General features: G+C 39.7%; 1 protein-coding gene across 1 annotated transcript in view; it reads left to right on the top strand.

Moving 5' to 3' along the window:
• The first annotated feature begins 230 nt into the window (after positions 1-230).
• itgb3 (integrin subunit beta 3) overlaps positions 231-17,379 on the top strand; it is a 71,985-nt gene continuing 54,836 nt past the window's right edge. Inside the window, exons 1-2 of the mRNA XM_062958179.1 lie at positions 231-506; positions 16,587-16,672. Coding sequence (XP_062814249.1) covers positions 437-506; positions 16,587-16,672 — 156 coding nt within the window. The 5' untranslated portion in view covers positions 231-436. The remainder of the gene's footprint in view (positions 507-16,586; positions 16,673-17,379) is intronic.

The raw sequence follows: 17,379 nt of genomic DNA, 5'->3' as shown, positions 1-17,379 counted from the left end.
TTATACGGCAATGTGGAGCCAGCCTGAGTTGGAACAAGGGAGACTCACTTCAGCCAAACACAGCGTCTCCTTGTTCTGCAGAGAAGGCGGAAGAAAAGCCGCCTCCCCTTTTCTGCTTGTTTCCATGAACTTTGGAAAGAAAATTAGAAAATAAAAAAAACTGCAGATCATCCCTGGCGAGAGGCGGGGGCTGTGGGAAAATGGGAAGAGGAGGGAGAGGGCTGGGAAGTGTCACAAGGGTCATAAGGAGCCGGGCGCCCCATCTCTCCTCCCCACCAAGGCAGTTCATAAAGGAAGGAGGCGGATCCTGCTAAGCCTTGGCGACCTGAGGCAGGGAGAGAGGGAAGGAGACTGGGGCGGACACAGCTGTTTCCCAGCTCTCCCGCAAGCATCTCTCAGGGAAAAGTTTCTTCAAACTCATCTGAACAGACACACCATGGGCACATTCTCCTCCTCCACCCTCCTTGGGATTTGTAGCTTGCTCCTCTTCGCCTCCAAAGTCTGGGGTAAGTTGCTCTTGAGTCAAGGCTGGCAATTGCCTTTCTCATTTCTATGTCTGGCTGGGAAAGAAGTTTGGGTGAGTCCTACAACCTATGTTTTGCCCGGGCCCTTGCATACAGCCATACAATCCAGGGCTTTTCTACACAGCCCTATATCCCAGAATATCAAGGCAGAAAATCCCACATTCTCTGAGTGTGGACTCAGATATCTCAGTTCAAAGCAGATATTGTGGGATTTTCTGTCTTGATATTCCAGGATATAGGGCTGTGTGGAAGAATACCAAGGCAGAAAATTCCACAATATCTGCTTTGAACTGGGTTATCTCCACACTGCTATATATCAATTTAAAAAAATGTGTTTGGGTGCATCAACAGTGTAGAATGAATGCAATTTGGTACCACTTGAACTGTAGTTTAATGCAGTTTGACAACACTTCTAGCTGTCAAAGAAGGTTGGTGCTTCACCAAAGGACAAATCCCAAATTGCTGGGATTTGTAGTTTGGTGAGGCACCAGCTGCCTATGATAGAGCCAGCTAAAGACCTTACAAAACGACAACTCTCATTATTCTAAAGCATTTTGCCCTTGTCAACGTGGTCCTAAACTGCATTCATACTTTTAATGTAAGCCGCTTAGAGTCTCCTTCGGGAGAGATAAAGCGGGGTATAAACAAACATAATAGTAATAGCCAGCTAACACCTGCCAACAAAGGCTTCCCCCAAGCAGGAAGCAGCCAGGCTTTGAAGCTGCAAGGCCATTCAATGCTAATCAAGCTGGCTAATTACAACATTCACATTTGCCTCAAACAGACAAGAGTTCTTTTTGCCACCATGGACATTCCACAGAAATATAAACCCCACTTGTCTAGTTTCCAGCAGACCTCACAACGTGTTGTCGAAGGCTTTTATGGCCGGAATCACTGGGTTGTTGTGAGTTTTCCAGGCTGTATGGCCATGTTCCGAAAGCATTCTATCCTGATGTTTCACTCACATCTCACAACCTCTGAGGATGCCTGCCATAGATGTGGGCAAAACATCAGGAGAGAATGCTTCTGGAACATGGCCATACAGCCTGGAAAATTCACAGCAACCCAATAGTAATAATAATTAATAATGATAATTCATTCAACACTATAGGTTCAGCCCCTATTTCCAGACAGTGAACTATCTTTCCCCCTCTCTTTTTTTAGTTAGAGAATTTTTACCAGTATTTGTATTTTAGAATATTTTAAAAATAAATACTGTTTAATTATCCGGGCGGAGGCCAAAAGGGGGCGCTAAAGAGAGAAAGATTGTCAATTTTATGGGGGGGAGGGGGCTGAAAGAGTTAAACCATTTCCCCATTTTCCTGTTATCCCCCCCACACATGTTCCTATCTTGGAAACAACCCTCATTTATAAAATAAGAAGTGGGGTCGGGAATAATCAGCAAAAATGGGGAAAATCGTTCTCCTTCAACTCCCCCATAAAATGGACTGTCCTTTGTCTAGCGCCCCCTTGTGGCCCTTGCTTGGGATAATTGAACAGTATCAAATAAACACACTATCAGTTAGAAATTAGAGGAAAGTGGGTGGAACTCTTTGGCAAAGAATGAGTGAGAGGAAGTGTGTTACAAATCCCAATTCAAATAGGAGTCCCAATTAAATTGTGCAGAATTGCAGCACTGTTGTGTATTATTTACCCAGGGATTTGTTTCTTATCTCTTGGAACAAAGCCAGTTTTTTTAACAACACCATCTCTGTACAGGAAGGGTGTGTTTACAAAGTGCAGTTTAAAAGGTCTGTTTCTTTGGGGCATAGGTAATGCATTTCTAGAACGGTGTTCTGGTTAAGCATTCCTTATCTGGAATGCCGAAATAGGAAATACAGTAGAGTCTCACTTATCCAAGCTAAACGGGCTGGCAGAACCTTGGATAAGTGAATATCTTGGATAATGAGGGATTAAGGAAAAGCCTATTAATTAGGTTATGATTTTACAAATTAAGCAACAAAACATCACATTATACATCAAATTTGACAGAAAAAGTAGTTCAATACACAGTAATGTTATGTTGTAAGTACTGTATTTACGAATTTAGCACCAAAATATCATGATATATTGAAAACATTGACTACAGAAATGCATTGGATAATCCAGAACCTTGGATAAGGGAGACTCTACTGTACTCCCAAATTAAAAAGTGCCCACATGGGCAGCTGAGAAAGTGGCACCTTTGCTTTCTGAGGATTCGGTTTACATCAATCATTTGATGCACACAATTATTTAAAATATTGTAGAAGGTGTACTTCTAACATAAATATTTTTCATGTTTAGACTTGGGTAACATCTCCAAGATATCTCATTACATGTACATACGATATGTAGAATAATAGAGTTGGTGGAGACCACATGGGCCATCTAGTCCAATCCCCTGCCATGCAGAAAAAGCACAATCAAAGCCCTCCTGACAGAAGTCATAGGGAGGAGAGAGCAAGCTTATTTTCTGCTGCCCTGGAGACCAGGACATGGAACAATGGCTTCAAATTTCAGGAAAGGAGACCGCCACCTTCACCCATTCTGCTGGCCTCCCTTTGGCTTATTTGATCAGCCAGGAAGGGCAAGGAGCTAGAATACCTGTGATAGCTCTCACCTCTCCAAGGATCCTGTCCCCATCCTCAGGCTGCACAAATTAAAAGGTATTCATCCATCAACACTGGACAAGTAGGAGCCAAAGTTACATCCATTGCAACTGTATCAATAACAGCATCCAAGTTGGAATGGATCTGAGCGACTTTGCCTTGCAAATTCTTCACCTTAAGCTGCTCAATGGTCAGGGATTTCTCCTTGAGGATCTGTTTGTAATAACCCTCTGACCCCTTGAGACAGCTCAGCTGGACGGTTCCTTGCAGATGCAATGGTGGCAGCAAGGAACTATTTCTCTGCTGCCTCCATTGCCACAGAGTAGGCTTTCAAGTATGCTCTAGCCCATGTTTGCTTCGAGTTCTCCACCGATGTCTCTCTAGTCTCTGTTTCACTTGCTTCATCACCGCCAACTCCTTGGAAAACCAAGGAGGTGAGGGCATGGCCTTCCATAATTATGATAAACAGTAGGACATTTTCAGTCTCAACATTTCTAGCAATAGAGAATGTGAGAAAATTGCACACACCTACAACTGATATTGCTATTTTTGCATTCTCTTGGTAACTTTTATACACATTTTTCTTTTGAGATTTAGACTGTATTTCTTAATACTTGATTAAAAAATTAAGTTATTGAAAGGTTAGAAACTTGGCAATGGAAACAATAAAAGAAAGAATTCTTTCTTTTTAAAAAATTTCAATATATACAACAACAAAACGAAAAAAGGGGGGGAAGAAAAAATGGGGAGAGGAGGTGAAGTTATTGTTAGTAGATTAAACCGTGGCACATATTAAATATGTCACAAAAGAAGAGGGAAGGGTTAAAGGGGGGGAAATTCTTATTTGGTAGGTCAATGACATCATTTTGCCCCAGTCCCATAACTAAGCTACTGGGTCCATGTTTCTCCTGGTTCTCAATATTACCATAGAAAGAAAAATAATTTGAGGAGGTCAGTTTAGTAAAATTCAAGTCCTAACAAGCTCATCACTCTTGATACGTGCTTCTGAACAGTGGTGAACATATGAATCCTTCCTGTCTGGCAGGAAAAATATGCTGGCTAGTTGCTCTTTTCCTTTCTGCAGTCTCCTGATAATGAGCCTCTGAGTCACTGCTGCCTGTTGTAGCCAAACACCAGTATTACTAAGTGGTGGCTAATGGTCTCCAGGTTGGCAGTGTCATGAGTCTGATCTGGAGTTTAGTACAGACTTTAAAAGCAACTGGATCTCCAAATCAGCTCAGCACCTTGGACGGTGCCTTTAAAAGTCAGGCTGAAACCCAGTATGTATTCAGTAGCAAACTGATATAGGAGTCATCAAGTGTGTGCCTCTGCTACTGGTGCAACTGCTGTTACTTGTTCACTCCCTTGCAGGACCATCCAAAGAAACATTGCTGCCTAAAGCAGCAGGCAAGATTGCACATCCCTCATCTCACACACAAAAGCCAAATTGTTGCTTTACCTTACTTGAAAGGCAAAAGTTTTACAACAACAACAAAACTTTATTTGTATACCGCTTTATCTCCCCAGAAGGGACTCATACAAAAGAACATACAACAACGACAAAGTAAAAAACATAAGCATAATTAATTAAAATTAAAACCAGTCCAAAACATTCAATTGGGTCAATTCAGCTACCAATAGTCAGAATACCAGGGTGGGCTTACACAATTGTAAGAGGCTGGGCCAGGGCTAATGCAACAAGATAACAGTGCCAGGGGATAAGTAAAGTGCAAACTGACAGGGCCTTGGTTACCCAATCTCAAGGCCTGCTAAGCAGCTATAGATGACAAGGCTGGTGCAATGAGGTATCGTAAGGCCAGGGAAGTGGGTAAAGTGCAAGGTGGGGCCCTGTCTATAGGCCAGAGTAGGGTCTGGGATTATTTTCAAAGACTTGCTGAAACTACCAGGTTTTCAGGTCCCTACAGAAGGAGGGTAGTGATGGGGCTTGTCTTATCTCTTTGGGAAGGGCGTTAGGAAGGGTGGGGGTCCACCACAGAGAAGACCCTCTCCTTCATCCCCACCAACCACATTCGGGACGGTGGTGGGAGTGAGAGGAGGGCCTCGCCGGAAGATCTGAGAGTCCATGTCAGTACGTAAGGGGAGTTGTTCCATTGCAACTAATGGCACTAGGACAGCTTAAGGCAGACATCCACAAACTACGGCCCTCCAGTTGTTTGGGCCTCCAACTCCCAGAATTCCTGACCATTGAACAAGCTGGTTGGGGCTTCTGGTAATTGGAGGCCCAAACAGCTGGAGGGCTGCAGTTTGAGGATGCCAGGCTTAGGGTATGGTCAAGACAGGCTGTGTTGCATGTACAACAGAAGAGAAAGGCCAGCTGGCTCAGTAAGAACAGCTGGGGAGCACCATTGCTATGCCCAATGTTTGTCAAGATATTTGAATCTCTCTGCCTAATAGCAACATGGGTGGAACTGCTCACTGGCATTGGTTCAGCACCCTGTTAGTGGGGTCCCACCAAACACTTTGCCTAAGGCTCTTTAAAACTGGAGTCAGCCCAGCTTTAGGGGGCAAATGTAAGTAACAAAGAAAGCTGCCTTCCAGATCAGACTGCACCTCTTAGCCAGTATTTTCTACATTGTTTGACTACTTCTCTCTGTTGTTTTTCATGTCATTTGCCACCGGATCCTTTTAACTGGAGCCTAGGACATTCCGCATACAAAGCCTGTGCTCTTCCATGAAGCTGTAGTATTTATCCATAGTATTCTTGTCCTGAAAGACTTGCATAGAAAGGATTTGCCCATCGCACATGTACTCCTGTCCCTTCTTTACAAATGCATAGCCCCCATCACTACAGCCATGAGGCAGATCAATTACAAAAGAAACTTTGGTTGATACATCCTATGCTTCTTTCACTGTTAGTTCCTGTGTGTTTGTGCCAACAATTAATTGTACAGAAGTATACAGCATATCCAGCAAGAAACATACCATTCTGCTAAAGGCTTCTGGGCAGAAGTACAGTACAAATGCAATGTGGGGTAACATTATGCTTCTTTTCAGAGTGCCAGACATTTGTTTCTGACCCTTGTATGCTGGGGATAGTAATAATAATAATAATAATAATAATAATAATAATAATACACTTTATTTGTATACCGCCCTATCTCCCTGAAGGGACTCATGGTGGTTTCCAACAGGTAAGGCAAATATTCAATCGCCGGGGGGGGGGGGGAACCATACAGGTAATACAACGAAATAGACACACTCAACAGTATAACAACATAACCACCTTAACAACTGAAATGTCATCTTAAAATAACAAAAACCTGTTAAAACACATGAAAAGTAAGAATAAAATATTTTCAAAAACCCACTACATTGTAGAATTCATGCAGTTTGACACCACTTTAACTGCAACAGCTCAATGCTATGAAATCCTGGGAGTTGTAGTTTTATAATGCACTTAGACTTCTTTGCCAAATAGTGCTGGTGCTTCACTGCACTACAGCTTCCAGGATTCCATAGCATTGAGTCATAGTTGTTAAAGCGATGTCAAGCTGCACTAATTCTACAATATAGATTCCCAATGCATTATTTATTTATTTTTTTATCATTCTTGAAGGTGGGACAAGGAAACAGGATTCAACAACTCTCTGCATATTCTTATTATGGTGAAAGCAAGATTCTCTCTAAATGTGGGTGGGATGGACAGTTGAATCACAGCTTGGTCTCACCTGGTTTGGACTCCAGATGTGGAGCTCCTGCTTTGAATAATGACGTTATCTTTTACTGTTCAATCAAATGACATAATTTATTTTTGTTGTCTGGCTTACTGCCCAGCTAATAAATCCATCCTAAGGTAGTTTCACTGACAGAAAGTGCTCATGCAATTAGATGCTCCTTGATATAAATAAATCAATAACATCGTCTACACATTTTTGAAAAATGAAATGCTCAGCCAGAGCCATTCTTCTTGGCTTTTAGTTTTCTGTGGGTAATGATTATTTTTTCTTCTTAATATGAACATTTATCCCTCTGTAGTTTCAGGTATATCAAACAGCCTAGTGTAGCATTGAAGCTTCAAAACAAATAACAAATTTAGGCCCATGTAAGCAGTTGTAAAATGTAGCCAAATGCAAATGTTTACATGGCTATCCCATATGATCTGGGCTGGGCATCTTGGGGACACAGGTTGGCACTCACCGTCTCCTCTTGTATTCATCATTGTGAATGTGTCAGACTCCCTCCCATCTCTGGAGCAGCCATGGGACTCCCTGTCAAAACTATTCTATGGGCAGTCCAGCATTCATCACTCTGGATGATCCTCAGGATAAAGAGTGTGGGTAGAACTGTCCTAGATTTGTCAAGACCCTAATGACATAAGGTCTTATGTGATTTTTATGAAGGAACTTGAACAACACTTATGCATGTCCCATAGAAAACTACAAACAAGATTCCAACTTAAGCTCTTTGCATACACTAATTGTCTACATGTGGGGATTTTAATATTTTGTTTTGGTTAAAAGGAGTCATTCCAAAGAACATGATTCCTGCACTGTTTCAGAACCAGGTGGCTGGAAAATGTCACTCCATTTTACAGAAAAAAGAGAAGCAGGGAAATACCCTGTGTGGGTTGAGCTGCCTTAAAATGGAAAGGTTAAAGGAGCTCACAATTTCCTGTATTTTTCAAATATTCCTATCTTGCTGGTGCTGTAACTCGGGCTCCTTCAACATTGCCATATAAAATCCAGATTATTTTATTTGAACTGGATTATATAGCAGTGTAGACTCCTATAATCCAGTTCAAAACAGATAATGTCTATGGTTATATCTATGGTTATAAGTAGAAGTGGTTTCCATTTGAGAATTCCAAGCAAAATCTGCTTTCTGGTGTAGTACCTGTATTTTTGGAGATTTCTCCTTTTCAGTTCTTTTTCTAATATGCTATTGCTGCTTTTAAACTATCATTTCTCTGGATGAATGCAGATTCTGTTATTATGGGTAACAATTGTGCAGTTTAGTTTTCTCTCACATGCAAGCCTTTGATTTCAGTGAGATATGGGTTATGGCCACAAAACCTATGGGAACAAGAAAACACAATCTTAATAGAAGAACAAGCTGGTTTCAGAACAGGAAGATCCACCATGGACAATTGCTTTGTCCTGCATCATTTAATTAATAAACACCTAAAAAGAAAGAGCTGCTTATATGTCGCTTTTATTGATTTAAACACAGCCTTTGATAGCATCAATAGAGCAATTCTCTGGCAAAAATTACTGGATCACGGAATTTATCGTAGACTATTGCTTTTGATCAAAAGTCTATATACCAACAACTACATTCAGGTTAGAATGTGAATCAGTGGAGCCCTGACAAAGAAAGTAGAATCCTAAAAAGGTGTAAGACAAGGCTGTCTATTAGCCCCTTTGCTTTTTAACCTTTATATTAATGATCTGCTGGAGTATCTCAGAGGTTCTGAAGTAGATATGCCAAAAAATGGTAACAGACATGTAAGAACCATAAACAGATGATATGGTTCTGATATCTAACACACAAATTGGATTAAGGAGGTTATTCTGCAAACTTAATGTTTATGCGCACAAAAATGAGTTGACGATAAACAAAACTAAATAAAAAAAATAGTGTTTGGAAATCGCCCACCAATGCATAAGTGGTTCCTAGATGCTGATGATATAGAACAGTTCAGCTCATTTACATACTTAGGTTTCGACTTTTTGCAGTCAGATTCATGGCCTGCCGTTTTCACTCATGCACAAATAAAACTAGGGTACGCTCAAACACATTGACAAGACTACTATCCCATAGATACCCAGGGTCTTTAATCCCAATAATAAAAGTTTATAAAGCGAAGATTGTCCCTATGATACTATATGAGGCCAAAATTTGGGGTCTAAACAAATTATCAATAATGGAACAAATCCAATTAAAATTCCTAAGACAGATGCTGGGGGTAGACATAAGGACCACCGCTGTTGCTGTCAGAGTAGAATTAGAAATATATCCCATTGAAGGACTCACCAAAATCAGGGTCTTTATTTATTGGTCAAAATTTTAAAAAATGGAAAATGGTAGACTCCCAAAATTATGCTTGGCAGAACAAACTAATGGACAAATCCAAGCTTCCTGGTCAGACCAGCTAATAAGGTTCCTCTGCACTTGTGGATTACAAATCACTTCCTTAGAACATAACAGGGATGTTGAGGAAAGGATAGAAACTCAAAGGATATTAGATATTGAAGCGCATAACGATATAGCCACTTTGTCAAACACAGGCTTCTTGAAACGGTTAGGTTATTTTAAACAAAAATTTCAGCGGGTGCTTTACTTAAAAGTTGATATGCCAAGACACTTAAGAATTGCTTTTCCAAGGGCCAGATTTGAATAAATGGAATTTATGGAGAGACATGGTAGATTCAGTCAGTCCCACCTGAAGAAAGACTCTGTATCTGTGTAGCCCCTGAAGCCGAAGTTGAACATCTAAACCACATACAGTAGAGTCTCACTTATCCAACACTCGCTTATCCAACATTCTGGATTATCCAACGCATTTTTGTAGTTAATGTTTTCAATATATCGTGATATTTTGGTGCTAAATTCGTAAATACAGTAATTACTACATAGCATTACTACGTATTGAACTACTTTTTCTGCCAAATTTGTTGTCTAACATGATGTTTTGGTGCTTCATTTGTAAAATCATAACCTAATTTGATGTTTAATAGGCTTTTCCTTAATGCCTCCTTATTATCCAACATATTCGCTTATCCAACATTCTGCCGGCCTGTTTATGTTGGATAAGTGAGACTCTACTGTATTGCATAGCTGCTGTTTGTACGAAAATGAAACAACATTTATGGTCTTTTATTTGTAATAAAACGAGCTGGGATATAGTGGCTAAAATCACATTTTTACTAGCTGGTTATAACCTCGTTTCAGCAACAAAAGTTGCCCTTTATCTATATAAAGCATCTAAAAGGAGATTAGAATATATGGATCAAATTTGTAACAGTGTAAGGGAGGATGAGGACATTTGACATTCATACTTAAGATAAAGGTATATTTGGTTACAAGTTGGCCACCCCCACTTTTCTCTCTGTACTTGTATATTTATATTTTTACTCAGACTAGATGTATATTGTACGTTGTGTTTATATTATGTGTTTTGATAAGGCCAATTGGCTGATCAATAAAAATCATAGTTATGGTCACCTTACAGCTCTTGAAGACTATAAAAGAAAGATAGGGTTTTCTCATCTCCATATGGCTCTCTCTTTCTCACTACACCCCTTGTTTTATTACAGTCCCTTGTTCTCACCCTCATCTGTATGTCTTAACTGCCACTTTTATCTCTAAATTGTTTCCGGTCATGATATTTCTTGCAAACTAAGAAGAAAAAAGTTAGGTCCTTTATATCACCAGATAAGAAAATGAGACACATACACACCCATTTGTCATGCCTGAAACTATAGGAAAGGATATTGGAAGTGGGATGGGGAGAGGGTGCAGGAAACAGATCTCTGCAGAAACTGATGAACCATTTTTTGTGGGAAACCACATATCCAAAAAAGAAGGAAACACTTGGTGGAGAACAGGGGAAAGCAGGCACCTATTGACAAGGCAGTATAGAGTTAATAATAATCCAGGGTTGTTAATCAACAGTTTCTCAGAGCTGTGTAATCCTCAGCTTGTAGGAGCTGCAAAAGCCACAGCCTGTGAGTCAGCAGACAGACATGGTTATTAGAAGAGGGTGACGCTTCAGGGAAGGAAAGAAATTACAGAGAAGGAATAAGGGGCTTCCAATGAGTGCCCTCTCTTCCATCCACCTTGAATTAAAACTGGTTGAAACCTGTTGTGTTAATCATTATAGGTATATTTAGGCTAGCCCTGCCATTAAGCAGATTAGGCAGCATCTTTAGTTGCCTGTAGCAGCACAAAAGTGTTGGAGAACACATATCATGTTATGTATTTACATATCAAATGAGTTGATTTCTGTACATGGTTTGAGGGTGGGTAACTTATTATTGCTTTCCTCGGGGAGAAAAATATATTGGGTCAGCTCTGGTAGTGTGTCCACTATACAAAGTGATCCAGAAACCATTGGCCCATATCATGCCTTAAGACCGTAGAGTCCTAACTTAAACAACCAAAGTGTTCCAGTGTCTTATTTGTTTTGGTAATTTCAACACTGTGTTGATGCTACAGAAGCTGCCAGGTTTCCACAGCCATTTTTAAATAGAAGTAGATATTCCAACAGCACAACTTTTCAAATACTAAACAGAGGAGTCAAATAAAAGAAAATATAAAGCATTCTTTGATCAATGTGTTGTTGAAGGCTTTCGTGGCCAAGATCACTGGGTTGTTGTGAGTTTTTTGGGCTGTATGGCAATGTTCCAGTAGCATTCTCTCCTCTTTGCTCCTCGCTCACACCTTGTATTGGTGCGAGCAAGTATTGGTGATGGTTTCCCACAGGAATCAGTAGCTATTGTCTACTATACACTTTGTTTATGAAACTGTTTTAGTTTATTAACAAGACAATCCAATGTCTCATGCACCAGTAAACCTCAGGTCAGTGACACATCAGAGTGACAGTCTCTCTGCCTAATCTGATTTGTACTTCCAAATTGGGTATTTCCAGGTTTCACCAAAATTGCCCAATAAAGATGTCATTTGGGTTTTAAAAAAAACAATGAATGTACAGTAGTGTCTCGCTTATCCAACATAAACAGGCTGGCAGAACGTTGAATAAGCAAAAATGTTGAATAATAAGGAGGAATTAAGGAAAAGCCTATTAAACGTCAAATTATGTTATGATTTTACATATTAAGCACCAAAACATCATGTTTTACAACAAATCATAGAAAAAGTAGTTCAATACATGGTAACGTTATGTAGTACTTACTGTATTTATGAATTTAGCACCAAAACATCACAATGTATTGAAAACATTGACTACAAAAATTACTACTAAAAATTGACTACAAATAAAAATAGAATTGCATAAAATGAGCTTACAGTAACAACCTTGTCAAAAGTTAAATCCGTAAAAAGTTCAGTCCTGTGAAGATTTTTAAAAATCTGTGATCCATGCCTGCTTAGAGAAATAGCTGTGGATCCGGACAGGAGGCAGCCTGCGTTGAATAATATAGGACGTTGGATAAGCGAAGGTTGGATAAATGAGACTCTACTATATCTAGTTTGCCTCCCAGTTTTCCAACTGCACATCATCAGTCTGCAAACTGCATTTATCATATCCAAATGTACCGCAAAATAAAACAAAACTAAACCCCTAAACCCTTCCCATAGGAGTGTGCATCTCTAGTGGGCCAATGAATTCTTTGTTATAAAAAATAATGCTGTTGCTGGTGGTGGTGATAATGTGCTTTTGTGTATATATACTTGACTTCTCTTGTAAGTAATATCTATTTTTAAAAATGGAAAGAACATATTGGAATAGAAAATTAAAGTTATTGTTCTATCATCCAGGCGGAGGCCACAAGGGGGTGCTAGAGAGAGAAGGATAGTCCATTTTACGGGGGTGAGATGGATTAAAGAAAGAAAACTATTTTCCCCTTGTTTTTTTGTTATTCCCCTCACCCATGTCCCCATTGTTTATGACACGGGAAGTGGGGAATAGGAATAACCAGTGAAAACGGGGGAATTGGTTTTTCTCTTTCAACTCCCACCCCTCACCCCCACATAAAATGGACTTGCCTCTGTTTATGTACTGTCTATCTTTATTGTCAATTGCATACCAGCATTGAATGTTTGTCATATAGTAAAGGTAAAGGTTTCCCCTTGATATTATGTCTAGTCAGGTACAACTTTGCGGAGTGGTGCTCATCTCAATTTCTAAGCCAAAGAGTCGGTGTTGTCAGTAGACGCCACCTAGGTTATGTAGCCAGCATGACTGCATGGAGCGCCATTACCTTCCCACCAAAGTGGTACCTATTCATCTACTCACATTTGCATGTTTTCGAACTGCTAGGTTGGCCGAAGCTGGGGCTAACAGCGGGAGCTCACCTCATCATGCAAATTCAAACTGCTGACCTTCTGGTTCGCAAGTTCTGCAACTTAGCGGTTTACCCTGCTACGCCTCCGCGGCCCCTTGCCATATATATACCCTGTAATCCACCATGAGTCATCTTGGGGAGATAGAGCATAATATAAATAAAGATGATGATGAAGATGATGATGATGATGATGATGATGATCTTTCTCTCTCTAGCACCCCCTTGTGGCCTCCGCCCAGATAATGAAACACTACCAAACTAAATACAGTAGAGTCTCACTTATCCAACGCTCACTTATCCAACGTTCTGGATTATCCAACGCATTTTTGTAGTCAATGTTTTCAATACATCATGATATTTTGGTGCTAAATTCATAAATACAGTAATTACTACATAGCATTACTGCGAATTGAACTACTTTTTCTGTCAAATTTGTTGTATAACATGATGTTTTGGTGCTTAATTTGTAAAATCATAACCTATTTTGATGTTTAATAGGCTTTTTTCTTAATCTCTCCTTATTATCCAACATATTCGCTTATCCAACGTTCTGCCGGCCCGTTTATGTTGGATAAGTGAGACTCTACTGTAATAAAAACATGAAACCTATGTATACATGGGGAAGATTTATCTGCAGATCATTATTGCAGTGGGGAACACACAATTAATGTATTTTTCCCCCCGAAGGGTAAATGTTTATTTGAAGTTTTCTTGTGGATGATCTTAAGGCCCTTTACGCAGAATTCAGGAGTTCCTGTATGGTTCCCTGCTGATCTGCATTGAGCTGAGATATGCATTCTGTCCACAAGCCTCCAGAAGTCTGAACTTGTCGAACTACATTAGACAGTCGTTTGGTGCATGGATCTTCATACTTGATTGCTTTATTAATTTCACCAGCAGCAATTATACCAAATATTTTGGGCAGGTTAGAGTTATTAGGGCCCAGGACAATGGGATTATTACTTTCTATTAGGTCACACAAGTAATTGAAAGCATGGACAGCCTCCTCTTTGTCTTCATGCATAGAAGGAACCTTCTTCCTCCACTGCCATCCCAATCTGTATCAGTTTATTATAGTTCTCTGTACTTCTTACAGAGTAAAACATGGACTATCCTTTGGACCTTAATTTTGCCTGCTGCCCTTAGGCGTAGTAGAGGGTGCTGGGCTTACCTGTCAGTTTCTATACATGGAATGTGAAGACATACACGTTTTCCTTTGCCTCAGGCAGTAAACTGTCTTGGGCCAGCTTGGACAAAACCCTGAAATCATACAATCTATTGGGGAGGTCCTTTCACCTTTCCTTATTTTGTACTAAGGTATGTACCATCATTTCTTTAAATACATGCCCTAAAGAGAAAATTCCATAAAGGAAGAGAGTTGTGAAATTTTCACTCATTCACCTAGTACACAGCAGCCTAACATTAGAAAGGGCTGACTCTCCCCTTCTCTCTTTGTTTCATATAATTATTCATAAAAAATAGCATGCATATACAGGACGATTTGAAAACATATTGCTAATGCCCCCAAAGAGCTTCAAATTAAAAAGTCAGCACAAAAAATACATTAATTCAGTGGAAGCCATGATAACCAGTGTGGCAATACTTTTATACAGTCATGTTTGAACTTCATGATCTTTCCAACTGCTGAAATACAGTTTTCTGTGGCATTGACATTCTCTTTGGCTTTGGAAAGGTTTAACCTTCCTTCTTGCTCTGGTTTCAATTAAAGTCGGGCCTATTGTACCAGCTGTTTTTATTGCAAAATAAAAAGGGGAAAGATCAACACTATTGCAAAATAGTTATTTGTTAAATCAAAGATGTAATGGTTTTAAATCAAGTAAACTGTACTGTAATTTCTATACTGAAATACATATATAGTCTCCCTTTATGTCTTCAGAGATATGCATAGTTTAGATCACACTCCTTCTTAAATCTGTGTTTTTCTTACTTTTCAGCTGAGATAACGTTTATATGCTTTTAGAAAACCACACATTCAGTTGAAATTGGGCAGGGTTCCAAGCACTGCACATTCAATAGCAGGCACTGGTTCCCTGACATGTAAGGTTCAGAAGTAACGCCTTTTTTATTAGCTCAAGGGCATCATTAAGATAAGGGGTATTTGGCTAAGCAATGCTTTCTTTTTGCATTGCTGTCCAGATATTGCTGATAATTCCCCAAGGAATGCATGGTTTCAACTGTACTGGAATCTGCCCTTGTAAATGTTCAGTAAGCAGTATTTAGTTTGCTCTTTTTAAAGCCCTAGGTATGTCTCCAGATCTGTCTTGTAAAATTAAAAGCCTATAGTGGTGGGGGGGAGCATTTCACAATAAATTCAAGATCTGGATATTTTTATTCTAGATCAGAAATTAATATATAATGTGCTTGTTTCCTCATCAGATTTGAAGACAGAGGTGTGAAAATTTAGGCTCCTTTGAACTGTTACTAAATTAGAGCTGTCGCTGAATTAGTACCAAAACGCCTCATTTATTTACAGATCTATCATCTTTATCATATTATGCAACCATATTTTCAGAGTTTTTATAAATGTTTGATAACAGGGATGTGTTAAATTTGAGTGATGTGCACATACTAATGACCCCCCCCCCCCCCCCGCATGCCTACTTATGTATGAAGACAAATGATTTCTTGTTAAATACCTAAGAATTTTTAAAAGGCCAGCTTTATCCTCCACACAGCTGTCAATTATTGATAAACGTCCGGATCACTGAGAAGGAAAAAGTATGGAGATGTAGCTACCCTTGAGGGGGTTTAGCAAGAAAATGGCAGATAAATTGCTACTAGTTTCAAATGCTATCTATGGTAGTCCTTGCTCTCGTTACATCTTGAATAGACTACTGCAATGGGCTCTATGTGGGGTTGCCTTTGAAGACTGTTCGGAAGCTTCAAATAGTCCAATGGGCAGCAGCCAAGTTGCCCACTGGAGCGACATACAGGGAACATACAACCCCTGCTGTGTTAGCTCCCCTGCTTGCCAGTCTGCTACCAAGCACAATTCAAAGTGCTGGCTTTAGCCTATAAAGCCCTCAATGGCTCCAGGCCAGCTTACCTGTCCGAACGTATTTCTCTTTATGAACCAGCTCGAGCATTAAGATCTTCTGGGGAAGCCCTACTCTTGGTCCCACGAGAGACAGGGCCTTCTCAGTGGTTGCCCCTCGGTGGTTGGGATTGGTGCTATGTTTTATATGTTTACATGTTTTAATTGGTTTTAATTTGTATTTATATGTTTAATTGATTTTAATGGTTACTTGTATATGTCTTGTTTGGTCTTTGTACATTTGCAGCATTGAATGGTTGCCCTTGGGGTGAGATGGAATAAAGTAAATAAACTAAATAAATAAATAGTACTTTAGTGCTTTTGTTGGTGGGAAGTGGTTCCAGGACAGCTTACTTTGTTGCTTACTTTGCTACCAGTAGTTGTCCATGAAAGTGCCCCATCTAACATCTTTCTGTTATTTGTGTTTCAGGTGGTAATATCTGTACTACACGAGGAGTGAACTCATGTCAACAGTGCTTAACTGTGAATCCACAATGTGCATGGTGTTCTGAGGAGGTGAGGCATAACCAAGACTATATCATGTGCTTTTTTCATATTCACGATAGGCTTGTGGGGGACATATTTCTTTCATGTCAGCAACTAAGAGGTCACACTATTTCTGTTTTGTATTAATCAGCTTATAATTCCTTGGCTGTAAATCTCTTTATTTTATACACTGATTTTAAAGCATTTATATTTCAGCCTTACATTTCTGGCTAAAGCATTCTGAAGAGTTAACATTAAGAAATAACAACACAGCCCAACCAAAAGAAATCTTGGTGTCTTTGTTTCTAGGCCTGTTCCTGAGTTATTTGGAGCACTGATTCAGAACATTGCTCTAGTTTCTTAGATGTGGTTATCATGATTTTCTAGGGGTGAGCAGAAGAAGACTGGTATATGGGATATGTTCTGTATCTCCAAACCTAGATGAAAACTGGTGTCATTTTTGGGATGAGTAAAGCAAATAGGGTAGTTTTGGAGTTCAGTGCTATCTCTATGCAGATGACACTCAACTCTACTACTCTTCAGCTTAGTAATGGAGATGAGCACCTCCCAGAGTCAGACTCGGTTAGACTTAATGTTTACATTTACCTTTAGGTCAGATATACCAGAAACAGGTCTAAAATTTGATGCATCAAATGTGTGTTGGCTAGTGTTATTCTTTTTTAGACTGTCAAGGAAGGTTTGGAGGACACCTCAGTCATGAAGGTGGGCAAAGGATT

This window comes from Anolis carolinensis, chromosome 6, assembly GCF_035594765.1.
Source record: "Anolis carolinensis isolate JA03-04 chromosome 6, rAnoCar3.1.pri, whole genome shotgun sequence".
In the NCBI taxonomy this organism is placed as follows: Eukaryota; Metazoa; Chordata; class Lepidosauria; order Squamata; family Dactyloidae; genus Anolis; species Anolis carolinensis.
The sequence above is the reverse complement of the archived record's forward strand: the minus strand, read 5'-3'. Positions and strand labels throughout refer to the sequence as shown.